Source organism: Montipora capricornis, chromosome 7 (assembly GCF_036669925.1).
Source record: "Montipora capricornis isolate CH-2021 chromosome 7, ASM3666992v2, whole genome shotgun sequence".
Classification (NCBI taxonomy): domain Eukaryota; kingdom Metazoa; phylum Cnidaria; class Anthozoa; order Scleractinia; family Acroporidae; genus Montipora; species Montipora capricornis.
The window spans coordinates 21,160,501-21,176,782 of NC_090889.1; the positions used below are offsets into that span (position 1 = coordinate 21,160,501).

General features: G+C 39.6%; 1 protein-coding gene across 2 annotated transcripts; it reads left to right on the top strand.

The window, feature by feature from the left end:
• Nucleotides 1–224: 224 nt before the first annotated feature.
• On the top strand, nt 225–11,192 carry LOC138057412 (uncharacterized protein KIAA2012-like). 2 transcript variants are annotated; one of them, XM_068903441.1, is made up of 5 exons: nt 225–379; nt 8,440–8,585; nt 9,197–9,343; nt 10,296–10,442; nt 10,972–11,192. In XM_068903441.1, exons 2-5 carry the CDS (start codon nt 8,469–8,471, stop codon nt 11,104–11,106), a joined length of 546 nt encoding a protein of 181 aa, XP_068759542.1. In that variant the 5' UTR covers nt 225–379; nt 8,440–8,468; the 3' UTR covers nt 11,107–11,192. The 2 variants fall into 2 exon arrangements, with proteins under 2 accessions (XP_068759542.1, XP_068759541.1); XM_068903440.1 differs by having other exon boundaries at nt 10,296–10,441; nt 10,968–11,192.
• Nucleotides 11,193–16,282: the final 5,090 nt, after the last annotated feature.

The window sequence follows — 16,282 nt, forward strand, 5'->3', positions numbered from 1 at the left end:
AACCGCAGCGAGCCTAGCTCAACGCCAGAGAAAGTCTGCCAGGCTAGGCACACTTCAGCATTATTTTGGAATCTCGTGATCTTCACCAACAAATATCTCGAAGTTTTCGGCTGGGAGGGTTGAACTGGAACCGCATATTTTATGGATAGGCAAATAAAAAACAGTCCCTGAGAATGCCAAAAATGCCATTTTCTTGGTTATCACTAAATTACATCAACGTTCCATAAGAGCACGTCCGGAAACAACTGACCTTGATATGGATCTGAACGACGATATTTAAACAGACGTAGCTTTCCTTGACAACGTCAAATCAACTGCTTCGAAGGACACGCCGCATCAGTACACAAGACTGGAAAAACTAAAAAGGTTTCTACACGAGGTAGGAAAACAAACTTGCGTAATGAGGAAAACAGATTCTCCGCCTTTTGATCTGTCAATGCTATGAATTCTAAGTACTGTATACATTTACAACCAACTAGATTTCAGTAACTTCTGAAAAAAAAAATGGTGTTTGGAATAAGAACAAGTTTGCCGGCGATAATCTGCTGAAAAACTGGGCCTTTTAAATGTTATGACTTTCTTATTAGCATCTGGACGACTATATTTAGGCAATGGTTTTCGGTCCCTTCTTCGCTTATTGTCAAACGCATTCGTTCGGAAATTCCTTGTAATTTAATTTACAAACGCTAAGTAGTAACGTACCCGACTTCATTGATTTACCAATAATCGGGCAAACAACATTCATTTGATTACGTTTAGTTCTTATTAAATCCATCAACTGAGTGGACAGACCTTTTGCAAACGTAGAAACTGATCTCATATCTCTTTTTTGTAATTCCTGTTCTCTCACCGCCCACTAATTTACAAGGTAACAAACCGCTCATACAGAAACTGTTTGGAGCTATCGGAAAAAAAGGTTAAGTGTCCTAAGAGAACGCCGATAAAACCGAGTTAAATACTATGGCAAATCTCCTGCGTGCTATCGGTTAACTTGTCTACTTGCTTATCAAAGGAAACTGCTTTCGTGCAACTGAACTTTGACGTCAAAGCCTGATCCTTGTCAATCTGAGAAGCACTTCAAGCGGATCTTTCTTGAGTACGTCAAGTTGAATGGATGTTAATCGTTCTTTCATTGAATACACAAAGAGTGCTAGAGATAATGAAACATGTTTTACAAGGGTAAAAAACTCGAGGACCATTACTGGATGACATGTTCAAGCTCAAATGTCCTGTTACGTAATATACTACGAGAAACTCTGTATTTTTTAAACGTTTTCCAGACTGGGCTCCCGGGGGGCTGGACTCATCATTAGAAAACCAACTGAGGAAGTTCATCAAACCAGTGCTGATCGTGTTTTTCCGATGGACGATCGAACTGTCATGTCAACATAAATTAAAAGTTGAAACGGTTTGGGCTCAAGACGTCGTTTTTTACGGGAAATTCCGCCTTTAAACGAAGTGGTAACCCATTGACCGAATGCATAAATGGCGGCCAAAAATGTATCTTTTGTTTATGTGCGAATGAGACTCACTAGCCTCGCTCTCAAGCAACATTTCTTTTGTAGTTTGTCCATACAAACGATTCTAGTGAGTCTAATTAGCACATAAACAAAAGAATATTTTTTTGGCTGCCATTTATGCATTTGGTCTACACCTACCAACAAAACTTTTCAAGTACACATTTCTTTTTTTACTGAGACAGCGAAGAAAACAATAGGACTGTTAAAGCGGGAAAAAACAACTATCTGAATAAACTCGTTTTTCCAATACATGCGTGGAGCCATTTCTCAGTAACTGAATTAACTGGCAGAAGCAACAAACAGCAGAGCACGTTTTCCCTATAACCCCTCAACACGCAAACCACCTTCACCTGTAAATGAGTAACTGACTGCTGCACTGGCATCATTTTTGACCCTCACTGTTTATGCTATTGCAAAGAGGTTTTGCTTTTTTTCCCGTGACCCTAACGTCGAAGAATCACTCTTCAAGGCCTTTGCATGTGCCCAAAAGCATTCCTTTCGAGCAGCCATAGTGCATTTTGGGCAGGTTCGGTTACATTAAAATAACTTGGGAGATTTTATGAAAAAAACGAGCCTATTTTCATTTTCAAAACGGATTTCTACTGATTCACCCTTTGTCTTTAATCCTTCCTACTTGTGACAACAACAAAGTGTCAAGAAAACCAATTCCATTTCACTGCCTGATTTGGAGTCATTCCTTACCAATCTGTACACGTACCCTAAGTACTAGCTATCCTTTGAGCTTGAGTCAATCTATTTCACTTTGTCATTCATCTCGATTACATAGCCATCGTTATTGACATCACTCGTTTTCTTCTACAAAATCTACGTCCGACAATTTGATGAGCAGTGGTCTCGTGGATTATTTGCTTCGTCCATTTCTGTCAGTGCGAACAACTGGGAACGAAACCCAACTAAGGTGTGGAATTCCAACAACAACTCTTTATTCAGAGCATTCCCCACTTGCAAACGGTATTGCGAACGGAATTTGGGAGAGCAGAGATGATGCCGCAATGGTGTGAGCACTCGCCTCCGAACCAATGTGGCCCAGGTCGGTGTCATATCTGAGCTGAGTCAGTTTTGATTTTCTACTCTGCTCCGAGAGGTTTTAAAAAAGGCTCCCAGTATTCCGGTTGCCCTCTCAGATTTTATTTCCATGTTCATTTGTCCTCACTTAGTGCCCCATCGCTAGAAGACTAGACACTTAAATAAGTTCATTGCAATCGGCGGACGGGCCACTTTTTCCACATGTTTCATGCGGACTCGAGTCCGCATGTTGTAACACCTGGAATCGGGCCATTTTTCCGCATAAAGAAAAGACGATTCCAAAAAATAGCTATTCGTGATTCCATAGGTTCGCCTCATAGTGCGAAAAAAATTCTAATTTCTCTACGGAGAAAAGGTAAATAAAGATGTCGCCAAAAAGAAATTGGAGTTCGTGTTCATCATTTAGAGAATCGATGGTTCATGATATTCACTGGTGATGTTGTTCACTCGTCTGTCCTGCAGACTACATCATTTAATCACATGCTTCGTCTGTTTTAAATATACACCAAAAAGCCAATTATTCCCTTGCTTATTACAAATTTAACATACTATATCTGCACTGAAAACTTGCTGCAAAAATGTCAGCAAGGGTACACGAAAGAATTAGAAATATAATAAAAAAGGCCATTGCAACTTTAAAAAATAAGATCACTTTTAATTCTAAATTTATCTAGAGACAGCAAGTCTTGTTTATGTCGGGAATGAGGTTCAAATGTTGTTAAATAAATAAGATAAAAGATAAGCTGTTGGTATCCACGCCTATCCCGTCCCGATAAAGAATAGAGGAATGGCATCAGAGCAGAATGAGTGGGGTAACTGGATTTGATTTATTACGATTAGAAAAAAAACCACTACTTTTTTTTTTCCTTGATAAGATTGGATCGTTCGGGTAAGTTCATTCTACACTGATAAGGACTGTTGTTCGCGGCTGACAGAATCTCGACAATCTTACCCAAGCTTGACAATCATCATGCTTCTCTTAAGTAGCCTCTTAGCACAAATAAAGTAACCTTGCCTGAGGTTTTTCAATTTTAAAATCAGAATGTAAAGCGCTAACTTCTTGGATAACAACAGATTGATCGAATGAAACAAATTGTTGTTCCTAGTGCTACATGGATGTGACTTGAGCCTGAAGATGGCTTTTGCTCTGCCGGGTTTTCAAAACGAAAGTCACCACTACCAACAACGATCTTAGGACACGTGTATAGCTCCACGCTCACCCGAAAGATCAAGAAAAAGTACAAACTTTTAATTGTGTCCTAAAGCGGATTACATAAAGAACTAAATACGTGCTCCGACGAGAGCTACAACAGCTCAACGATACTTCCTGAACCTGCAAGGTCACCCATCTCCGAGGTTATCAGTTAGACTTCTTAGATTAAACGAAAGATAAACCGTCGCACGTAATAAGCTTGTAATTTGCTCTACAAATAGCGATTATCTACACTAAATTTGACTAATTAAAGTCAGATAACATGGATTGCGAAACTTGGTGAATTTTTGTCATTTTGGCCGAGGACTGGCGTCAAGCCCAAGAAGACTGCAAGAAGACTATTTATCTCCATCAACCTGTAAAGTTCAGCTTTACTCGAACAAGACCAAGGAATGGAAGAAAGTGAGAAATTAGAACCGGATTAATAAGAGGTATAAAATACAAGGAAAAGACATTAATTGAAACAGGCCTCTTTCGCGTGCGTATAATTGTCGGTTAATTACTGAATAACTCCCAGATGATGACGGGCGATGACAGAAGATTACAGACAGGTCGCACAATAGATGTGAATCAATCAGCGCGTGAGGTTCTGCTCAAGAGTAATAAAGCCTGTGGGAGTCGGATGACACCATCCACCTCGGCTAAGAGAGCAGAACAACCAGCTCTAGCTGAGAGACAAACAAAACAAACAAAGGCATGCGTGATGGATTTTGCGTAGAAAAATACTAGGTGCAACGCAAGAAGGTGAATCGAAAATGTACTTGTTATGTGATTTTTTTTATTTTTGGGCTAGAGCAAACGGAACTAAGCAACTGATGCGCCAGAACGTGGTAGGTTAAGCAGAATATTTGAGATGAGACAAGGCAAGCTGAATTGCCGTGGTTAAATGTCAATGCCATGTTAAAATGATTCTCGCAGTGAATTTTGTAACTAATGCAGCTGCCTCCAATGAGGAATCGGGATTCCTATAACCATGACAGCGGAATTCTTTTCGACTCTTTTAAAAGCGTAAGTTTTGTTCTTATTTTATTCAGGAAAGAAAATGCATTCTGAGCTGTAAGCATAGACCATTAATAACAATTTATGAAAATAAAAAATATCTCAATTGATCATCAAGATTTGTGATTTCAGTGTTCACTTCTCTTTCTGCTAGGTAAAGGTAGGTAAAGTCTGCTACGAGCCTAGAAGGCCCATCAGGCCGGCGCTTATCTCCAGTTTCCGTAGCATGAAGCGACTAGGAGTATTTCTACTCCCCCTGGATGGGATGCCAGTCCATCGCAGGGTTACCCCCAGTATTAAATTCGCCGGTACCCATTTATACACCTGGGTGGAGAGAGGCACCGTGAGAGTAAAGTGTCTTGCCAAAGAACACAACACAACGTCCCAGGCCAGGACCCGAACTACAGGGTGTAGGAAGCTAGTGGCCTTCGGCCATTCGGGACTTCTCCCCCAAACGATAAATCGTAGATAGAACCCTGAACGGACACTTTTAGGTAAAAATACTCAACATTTTGAGCAACGACCAACCTTACTACTGACGATGACACTTGCTTAGAGTTCATGCTTGTTTCCTGTAGTTGATGGGGGAGGTGTTATCACGAAATACAACTAAAAAACTATCATAATGTCATTATCAAGAGTAACATGGCTTTAATTCACGATTGAGAGTGTTAGTGTGTTGCTATACTATTGTAGAAATACTATAGCTTTGTAAAACTTGCTTAGCATCAATGACTACTCTGGAAAACTAATCAAAAGAAAACCTTGCTTGTAAAACCCTGCTGAAGAAAGGCAGCCATCGAAATATATTGGCTTTTTTCAATATCATCCTTCACCGTTATACCAGCCTTGCTCTTTTTAGCATTAATCAAAAAAACGTATTTAAAAAGGTTTGAGTCTTCTTCAAAAATGCGCTTACCAAACTTGTAAAAGGGCACGCCCTTGGCAAAATATGATCTGAACAGAGATTGAGTTAATTGAGTTCTCCACAGATTTCCGAAGTTGATCTGGAGTGAAATGCCATTTAGCTGGAATTTTGTACCACGACAAAACATAATTGCTTTTACTTTTTGAAAATAACATGTTCCTGGTCTGTCTGAAAAAACTCAGCAAGCATTTTCGGAGAGACAATCAGCTCATGAATCCGACATGTGAGTTTGTAGTTACTTAAATTTTCTATTAAATTAATGATATTTGGATTAGAGAATTCACTTTTCACAAAATTTATCGTGACCAGAGATGTAGAACTTCCATTTATTTCACAAATTCTAGCTCACCCTCAGCGGTTTATCAATTAAGTGCTAAATCAGGGAAAGAAATAACCGATACACTGAAATGAACTGATGATAAACAAGTTAACTTCTACGAACGAAGTAAAACAAGAATGAAATAAATGGACACTTACATTCAAATGATGCTTTATTTCCCGGGTGTTTGATGGCACGGCGGCGTCCGGCCGTATAGGACACTGAAACTAATGCCAATTTTGTCCACTTTATGCAACTTGTGCACCCTCGGGCTGTTAGAAGAAAAATCGCAAGGAGTTAACGAACAAAATATATATGTCTGGGAGCATGGGTCTATCCCTCAAATGAAAATTGCGAAATTAAAAATTGCATCGCAAACTAGTTACTTACGTTATCTCCCGGACGGACCCTTTCGTCGTGGGTCAAATGACTACTGATTTCGGGATATTTGATAAGAGCGAAGACATTTCCCGTGGCAAAGGAAAATATTAGAGGATGAGGATACTTTGAACTAAATAAATTAAAATTCCAACATGACATTGTACGGACAAAAAACTCAAAAAAGTTAACTCGGCGAGTAAAGAAAAAAGTACGTGGTGCCGGTGATTTGAAGAATCCAAAATTCTTTGCTAGCCAACTAACTGTTGGAGTATAATTGTAATCACTACATTCTATACATTGACTCGCCGAAATGCCCAGTCACCGCAGAAACACGATGTTCGTAAAATGCCAGTTCCTTACAATCGATTACAAGATACGCTATGAGTACGTTCCTGGTACAATCACCAGCTACGCGTTACCCTGGATGCCAGAGGTTTCTTTTCTCGTAATACAACCCACAAAGAAACACGGCGCTTCATTTCACACTCGTAAAAAGTTGTTCCTCGAACGAAATAACCTCTGGCGCCCAGGTTAGATACGAATAGATATAGACAGAAAAGGTGTATGCGAAATTACCTTTGGCACATAGTTGTTGCTATCGCAGTGAACTCAGTGACGAATTGTCATCATGTGAGGAATCGTGTTCTTTCAGTGAACTCCTCGAGTAACTAAAAGTGACTCCGTTGTAAATCTGAAGATATCTAAATTCAATCTAAGAATCAAGGGAAAAAAGTCAACATAGGTCAAACCAGGCACGTTTCACATTCCGTTACGTGATCAACTCTTCCTTTCCCAAAGCACGTACTCCAAAAACTTCTAACGCCGGGTCGTTTCGATACAACGTGAACGAAAAAGCCACAGAAGTGCATAATTATTATTATTATTATTAATCAATTTCTTTCACGCCTGCTCGCTTGGCACGATCATTTCAAATTTTAAGACATTTTTCTTTGCTGTCCTGTACGTTCCTCGCGTGCTTCAGTAGACTTTTATACATTGTTTGTTTATACATTGATTTCACTTGAACCTTTTTCAATTCAGTGAGGTGGGGTGGGGGAATTTAAAAGCTCTGCGTTGTCATATTTTACAAGGACATGTTCATGACGAAAAAGTACAATACATGTACTATTATTCAGCATGGCTTTCTCGTGCTAGTGCTTTGTCTTTCTTGCCCTGCTCGTCTCTTCAAGAGATGAGCTACGAGTAGACAAATAATCACTCCCGCTCTGGATCGAAAGTAGCACGGGGGCCCCCAAACAGAGTCTGGAGGAAGTGTGGCCCCGACATTAGTGGTTTGGGCGCTTGCCTTGAGATCTGGAAATCCCGGGTTCACTAGGCCCGCTCTGACCACTCTTTGAATTTGTTCCTGGTAGTCCCTGGTTCAACTGTAAATAGTCAACTGGTTTGCTTCTGGCCAGTTGGGATTCTTAACAGTCGCAATTGTTGTTGTTGTTGTTCTGTTCCGTCGCTTCGTTAACTGTGTTTCATTGGCCCTGAAATGCCCCTATGGGGAGCGGTCAATTAAGTATGATTTTTTTTGTCTCATTATTCGGAGCTCTTTGTTGCGCTCTCGCTCGTTGTTTGTCAATGACGTTCCTACTGTTTTCTTGTGATCTCTATCGCTCTCTTTCACTTTGAGCATCTCTCTCTCTCTCTTTTCCTCTTTTTTTCCTCGTTCTACTACATATTACAAATTAAAAATACTTAGCTTCTTTTTCTTGTTTTCAAAATTGCTGCTTTTTTCACTAAAACGCAGTGTCACATGCAGTACACTGACAATGCAACTTCCCACCACAAAAACGCGGGTTCCAGTCTGAATGCAGGTTCCAGCTGTCGCCCATCAAAGCGGGTAAACAATCCCAACCTTTACCCGCCCTGCGCCCACGTAGTAATGCAATACGAACAAAATAGTATATTGCTCTATTGCTGCAAAAAAGCAAGAAAAGAACAATTTTTACTCCCTTTTAATATTCACCGTATTAATTAAATGAAATTAAAGGTTTCTTTAAATTGAAGTTTCGTTTTTCCGCAGATTGAAAAAGAGCTGATTTGAGGTCCTTGATGATGCTTCATGCGAGCTTAAAGCTTCTTCTTTTTATCAGTGTTGGTGCTGTCCTGTGTGCCACACTACCGCTAACTTACAAACAAAATGAAGAAACAGCAAGTCTGTTTGACAAGGTATTGTTGGTTACAGAGACTTAATTTTTATGCTCCATTTTCTACTTGCACAAACCCCATAATACACCTCTTCTACCCCCACCCCCCCCCCCCCCCCCTCATCCAAAAGAAAAAATTGCATAGGCATTGTTTTCGATTTCTCTTGGGACATCTCCAAGTCCCATGAGAAATTGCAAACAATGCCTATGCAAAATTTCAGGGGTTAAAGAGGTATATTTTGGGATTTGCGCAAGTAGAGAATGCATGCTGAAATACATTGCCTTGACTGAGATCTGTTTGGTTTGTTGCCATAATTCACAAATATGATGTCTGTCAAATTATGGCCAAGAAAACAACCGATATGTTGAATAGAACTTAAATCCAATTACAAACAATCTAGGAAGCCCTAAGTTATTACCAGCGAATGTGAGAGCAAACATGTGCATCAATAACTAAAGTGAAAAAAACGAGGTAGGATCGACTCCACGCACTTCTCTCTTAGGTCAATACAATGGGGCTTTGTCTGGTGCGAGAACCATGGCCAGTAGATGTAGATCAGTGAAAATATCATTTTCAGAACTTTTTAAAGCCATCTTCGTCGTTGTTAACTTCATTCGTTTGATTAATTGAAGCTGTTTCCGTCAAGTGGAAAGAGATCTATGCAAGACGACTGGAAAAGTGTACATGAGCATTTAGAGTTGCAGCCATTAGAAGAGAGATCCAACCATATACACGAACAGAGAATAAGGGAAGAACTTCTCTGGGACTTACTCAAATTGGTAAGAATTTACCGAAATTACAAGAATCCTTGCAGACTCAAAACTTGTAGAATTTGCATCGTAACTTTCAAAGTACCCTCTTCAGAGCTTTCATAGGATACTATGCAGCTGCTCTCGTAAGCTGGCTTTTGTTTAGCTATAGTGTTGTGGGAGGATTTTTTTACTTTTAGTATTTATTTGTTTGGATGTTGTTATGGTTGTTAATTTGTTCTTTTAAAGTGGCAGGGCAATCACTGCCGGACGTTTTATCTTACGAGAGCTTCTACATAACCCAGTTCAGGAGCTTTTCGTTTCACCCAGCTACAACACAACTGGCCATCTTCAACTTACTAAGCCTTTTAAACAATCACCTATCCAAATTAGCCCCTTTATCTCATATCTTTAATTATTCCCGTATAATCCATTTGAGCGTTAAACCTCGTAATGGAAATAGACCCACCCAAGTACAGGGAGAATATCTGACTTGGGTGACAATTGAAGCCACGAGTTACGGATTAGTTCACCGTTGTTTTACATGAGCTACGAGGTCAGACTGGAGGAGGTCAAAGGTCATTCGAGATTCTATTTCACGGCAATGAGCTTGTGCAAGTAACATGAAATGGTGTGTTTATTAAAATTAACGTTGTCCGTGTAGCACTGATATCTCATTATAGAGATATCTCAGTTGGGATATCAGTACTACTAGGCCAGCGTTTGAATAAAGCTACCCCTCCTCAAAATCTTAGTCTGCGTTTCTGCGCGCGAGCCTGAGAACGACGAAGCAGCGGAGCAAGTGGGTCGATCGGGGAAACTTCTCCAGCCCAATTTCTCCTGCGGCTCTCCTAACTAGACGTAACTAGACGGGCGTTACTGACAAAACCACCAGCAAGGAAAACTATCAAACTAACCATTAACAGACTATTTTGAAAACTATTCCGGTAAAGCGCTTTTTGACTGCATTTCACATGAATAGGAGAAAAGAAGACTTGAGGAAACCAAAGTGGACCAAGCAACGGCTGAAAAGAGAGAATCTCAACAGCGATGCTATGCTGGACAATGGGGAATTTGTGGCTCCAGTGACGACACCTCCGAGGAGATGAAACGGAAAAGAGAAGAATTGGTGAGAAAAAAGTCTAAACAATGGCTATGATGATCGAGGGTGATGATGTATCTCGTGTGCATTTCTACTCTCGATTTGGTTAAAATCAAACAAGCTCAAAAAATATTTGTCAAAAACACACGTCTTCAGTCCTGATTGAAAGCTGTAGCAATTTCTGCTTCAATAATATATTTCGAAATAGAATTCTATAGTTGTGGTGCAAAAGTGGAGAACGTAGGACCAACATACGTTAGGGTTATATTTAGGGTTGGTATCATTTGTGGTGGTAATGTTGTTGATCATTATGATGATGATGATGATGATGATGATGATGATGATGATGAGGATTACCATGACGATGATTGTTATGGCGATGATTGTCATGGTGATGATTGTGATGTCGATGGTGATGATGATGATGATGGTGATGATGATGATATGTTGATCATAAAAATTAAAAATTACTATCGTACTCACTTCAGCAATTTCATTTTCAGCTCGAACGTATTGCTATTTGCAGCTTATCTTAAACGCTTTCGATTTTTGGCAGGCATTGAGAAAACCAGAGCAAGTGCAGCTGGATGATGCAGAAATGCAGAAAATGAAGCAGTTTGACATGGAATTAGAAAGAGCATTGAGTCGGCTTGAAACGAAAGAACCAGGTAGCTTTCATCATCAGATGTAAAATCTTGTAAGAACAATAGAGAAGAAGAACTTTTCCTTGAAACTTTGACTTTTAATTATTCAATAAACTCTTCATTGACTATATGATACATGCATTATTAAGCAGGGCAAGGGTAAAATTGTATGAAAAAAAAAACCAAACTAATATTAATTGTCATGATCGTACAAGGAGCGTTTAATTTCGGTTTTTTAAATATAATTTTTCTTTTATATCCTACTTTTTTTTTTTTTTTTTTGTTCATCCAGGCGTTTCTCCACCGAATCATTTTTAAATTAGTGAATCTAAACCTTCCATCCAATTACTAGTCCTGTATAAGGAGGTTTTTACGTGATGTCATCGCCACCATGTTGGTGATGTGGACGAAAACAAAAGATCTCTCATTAGCCTGTTTTGTTCGTCCACCAGAAATCGTACATTTCACTATTGTTATTGGTGTCTCTAGAGGTTGATTGAAAGCGTCCTATAATTCATCATACTTTTGGATTTGAAAATGTCCGTTCGAGTCATTCGAAACTTATTCAAAATCTCATTTAACTGTTAAGTTGGTCCTAAAAAGTATGGACTTTTTAAAATATCTATGACGGAGACGGCGACGGAAACGTCACTTAACACTATCGATAAGTCTTTTGCGATCATTCCATCTGTTCATGTCCTGAAATGTGGACAGAGTATCCAAAAAAAAAATAAATTAGTACGAGCGGTTTCAGACTAAAAATAGATAAAGAAAGGTTCACATTTGAATGCTTACGTTGTCGTCAAATCCTCAAATTTGGAGATTCTACGTCGATGGATGAAGTGTACCGCGAAAATATGAGCTGAAACGCGTGCTGCACGTGCAGCACGATTATTTTTCCTTTTTAATTTCAATAATATTGTTGTTTTGTGGCGTTGTCGTTGCCGCAGCCATCGTCGTTTCTTAAAGACCGATATAGGCCATTTGCAGTTGTTTGCTCAGCGACCTAGCCTATGAATGGCTGCGAGACTGCAGAGACTTGTATTGATACAGTCCCCACTGCTTTTATCATGTAAATTGTGTTGTTGAATAGGCCATTTCCGAGTTCATGTCTGCCTCCTCTTGAAAGCGAGTTTAAGTGCGAAGTTTTTGTTATGAAAATTAGTTTTCTTTCAGATGTAAAGTAGAACTAATTACCATCACAAAAACTTCGCACTTAGACTCGCTTTCAAGATAAGGCAGACATGAATTCGGAAATGGCCTATTAGTCCGTATTAACATTAGAAAAGCACGAAGGTTATTATCAAAACAGGGTCACCAGCAGCCTCGCTTCCATTCTTAGGCCAGGTAACTTAGCCACAACTGTAAAATGGTCTAACCTCTCATTCAGTGTGAGGAGTTGTCCGCTCCCGCTTTTGACGTTGTGAATAAATACAATTTGATTTGCAAAGAGCGAAGACTGACCAGCATGGTGAGACATTGTCTGCACCTTGAAGGGAACCTCCACTCTTACTACAAAATAAGTTTAAATCGTAGGCAATTATGTTTGCAAACAAATGTGTTCAACATTTGCTTTCAAAAAACTGTTTATACTAGGAAAACTGAATTTTAAAATCGCTTATTTTCACTTTCAAATTTCGTGGGCGCCGCCATCTTGAATAGTTGTGACGTGTTAAGGTTGGCCTTTTGTTCAGACACAAAGAGCTTTTGTGTAATAACAATGGGGCAACCATTACATGTCACAATTATCCAAGATGGCGGCGCCTGCGAAATTTGAAAACAAAATTAGGCCATTCTAAAACTTATTTATCTCGGATACAAACGCTTTCTTTAAACAAAATAGACTGATTTGACAGTAAAGGTTACTTCCTGTGATTTTAAGTTATTTACTTGTTGAAGGGGAGGTTTCCTTTAACCTGCTTCAGTTTGATAACAAAGAAACCCGCCAGTTGCAGAGTTGCATTCTCCACTTGCACAATTCCCATAATACACCTCTTTAATTTGAACGATGGACGGTAACCGGTATTACAGCGTTTTTTGTATCGTTTCATGTGATCAGAAAGTTTGTTCCCGGGTCTCTCTATTCTCGTGAAGGTGAGACACCGTGGAAACGAGGCTGTGCTGCAAAGCAGTTCGGCTCTCAGGTAGGTGAGGCACTTCATGACAAATACATAGCATAAAGTTGGACTAGCGAGGTGAGGATGCTATATGTACATAAAATGTCACCCTCGATGGCCATTAATTAATAACTAACCATTCTCAAACAAGTGCTAAACTTTGTACTTACAATGTTCAAAGGGCGCATGGTGCGACCGGTATGGCCCTAAAGTTGTTTGTCATGTATTTGCCATAAATTTGTCCCACCTAAATGTGGCGGACCCATTTAATTAATCATGATCGTAAGTAGTACACGTTATCATAGGCGGGCCAGCAGTGATTAACCACTTGCGATCACCTGTCAAATCATCTGGAAGAGATGTCGAGGTGTTCAAGAGACAATTTATAAACTTGAAGCCGGTGGAATGATTTGAGGGCAAAGTAAAATCAGATACAACATATTTGCCACTTTTTAATTTAAAGCGGAGAGGCTGGCGGTGGGGGGGATTTTTTAATTTAAAGTCTTTCCGGCAATACAATAATTGTTACATATGACTTTTCTCTTTGTTTACACCTACTATATATCCGAAATTTGTTTCTATGAGTGCGATCTAACTTTCTCGTACAATGGTTGCTACGGAGTGTTTTCTTTATTTGGTCTGACCATCACAGTAATTTGCCCAGAATAGTAGAATAAGTGCAGTTGTCGTAAGGTTAAATTTATGTGGAAATAAAGCGTATGATTAAAAACTGCTAAAAAGAGAATTAACGTCCACTTGAACAAATAAACAGTCCATTACCCAAGAGTAAGTTTACCCAAAGTGGCCTGGTCCTGTCAGCGTCAGAGAATTGTCCATTTTTAAAACACCTCTTTGACCCCCCCCTCCCCTCCCCCCTTGAAACTCGAACGGATTACAGAAACCAGCATGTCCCGAATGGTGAGTCCTGGGGAAGCAAAATGGCCCCCAAAAATCTGCATAGGCATTGTTTTCGACTTCTCTTAGGACATTTTCATGTCCCAGGAGAAATTGCAAACAATGGTTATGCAAAAGTTTTGGGGGGTAATAGAGGTGTATTATGGGATTGTGCAAGGAGTGAATAGACCAAATCGGCTAACTCAGCTAAGTCATCTCACGGAATTTTCAACTCCTGAGGGATGATCCTGACACTTCAGGATCGCATCCTGTATGCCTATCGATGTAAAACTGATAGACGCTTGAGTGACAGATTTAGGGAACATTAACGATCCACAAGGCTACCAGACTACGATCGTCTTGCTGGACGCCATTTTGCTACCCCAAGGCTCACAATTCGGGACATGCTGGCTTCTGTAATCCGTTTTATGTTTCAAGGATGCTACAGACAGAGAGAGTTTTGAGGCCAGGATAATTTTTAGACACCGCACCCTATAAACCCTTGTGGTCTCAATGTAGACTTTGGTTTTATGTAGAGTCAGCGCGCGCTATAAACCTTGCGTTGTTTGATTATTGCTTATAATTCGAAGCGCTTGGTTCACTGATCCTCTGGCGCAAATCTAAACTCCTTCAACTCAATGCTGCACCAAATTCAAACCCTTTGTTTGGTCTATTGTTTATTTTCCCGCTTAAGGTGGTTTAAAAATAGACACTTTTTCTGATGGGGACAAACCTAATACCAAATTCTTACTATGGACTCTTTCTTAAATTCAACATTTCCCGTTTGTTAGCTGTCTTGTGATTATTCATAATGTACTTGAACTGGCACGGAATAGAGTAGCCTTTATATCTTACGGTTCTGTTTAGGAGCGACGGAAAGAGCAGCAAAGTTGCGAGAACGGGAATGGGGCGGGAAAGAGGGAGCAAAGAAAAACCCGGTAGTCTCTTTGCCACCTTCTTCAGTCGTTTTAAGGACGGTGCCTACTATTGTTATTGTGCATACGTTCTGCGCATCTCCAGATACTCGGATTTCCTATCGCCGATGCTTACTAATACAGGGATATTTTTGTGCGGTTTAAAACTATCCGGAGAAAGTAGATCTTAGTTAGTACTCTTGGTATCCAAAAAGAAAATTGGGGGTAACCATGCATTTTTGAGAGGTAATTAAGCTTCCATTTGAGAAAGAATGCCATACATTCCTTTGTATTTTAAAGCTTTTTACAATTATTATTCACGAATTACCCCAATTTTCTTTTTGGATTTCAGTGACACTTGTTAAGATCTACATTTCCTGCATAATCACACACCGGGGCAAAAATATCTTTAATTAGTAGGCACCGTCCTTAAAAGCTTCGCAGCTCACTCTTGCGCTCTGCCGCCTGCCGGCAATGATGCCATCGTTTTTCAGAGTTAATAACCAGTCTTTCTGCTTTTCTGTACCTTTTCATCGAATTGCCCAAAAAAAAAGCTCCATCTCAAGAATCAGAATTGACATAAAGTGATAAACTGTTCCATTCATCATCTCAACGAAACTGGTTGACATACTTACCTGAGTTCGTGTGATTGAGATCACAATTTCGGGTCGCTAAATGGGTTTGTTCATGCTTCTTTGAAAAAAAAACGCATTTTTGATTGTATGTTGTCCTTTTAAAATTGTTTTTAATTTAAAACTCTTTTCCTTACCTGTCGCTGAAATTGAAGAACTCTTAATTCATTTCTGTATGGTTTGCAGGTTTTATCCAGAATACCGGCCTTTTCATCGATCGCGGGGAACTGGGAAGATATGTCCCCAGTTTCCCTGAAAATGTCGTGATTGTTAGCTTTCATTACGCCTACATGAAGGGCATTTCACTTCAGCCTATTTAAACGGAGGGGCTTTATTAAAGTTTTTCAGCCAAAAAATAACACTAAATACATCGGAACGGATAAACAAAAGGATTTTGGTTCACTGGGGAAATCGCTGAAAAGATAAGAATATTTTCTTAGCGTCCGTGAAGTCACGTTTTGCCTCGTGCTCCTGTTATCGCACAGGATTTTGTTATCCCTTAAAATATTCGCTGGTTTTCGCTCCAAGTCTAACATATTTACCTTAATTTAATGTCCACCGTATTATTTTATCCACTGGGATGAGTTTTGCGTCGAAAAATTGGTAATTTGGGTGTTTTTATGGTCAACAGACGTTAATTATTCGTAAAATGATCTGTCTCGTCAT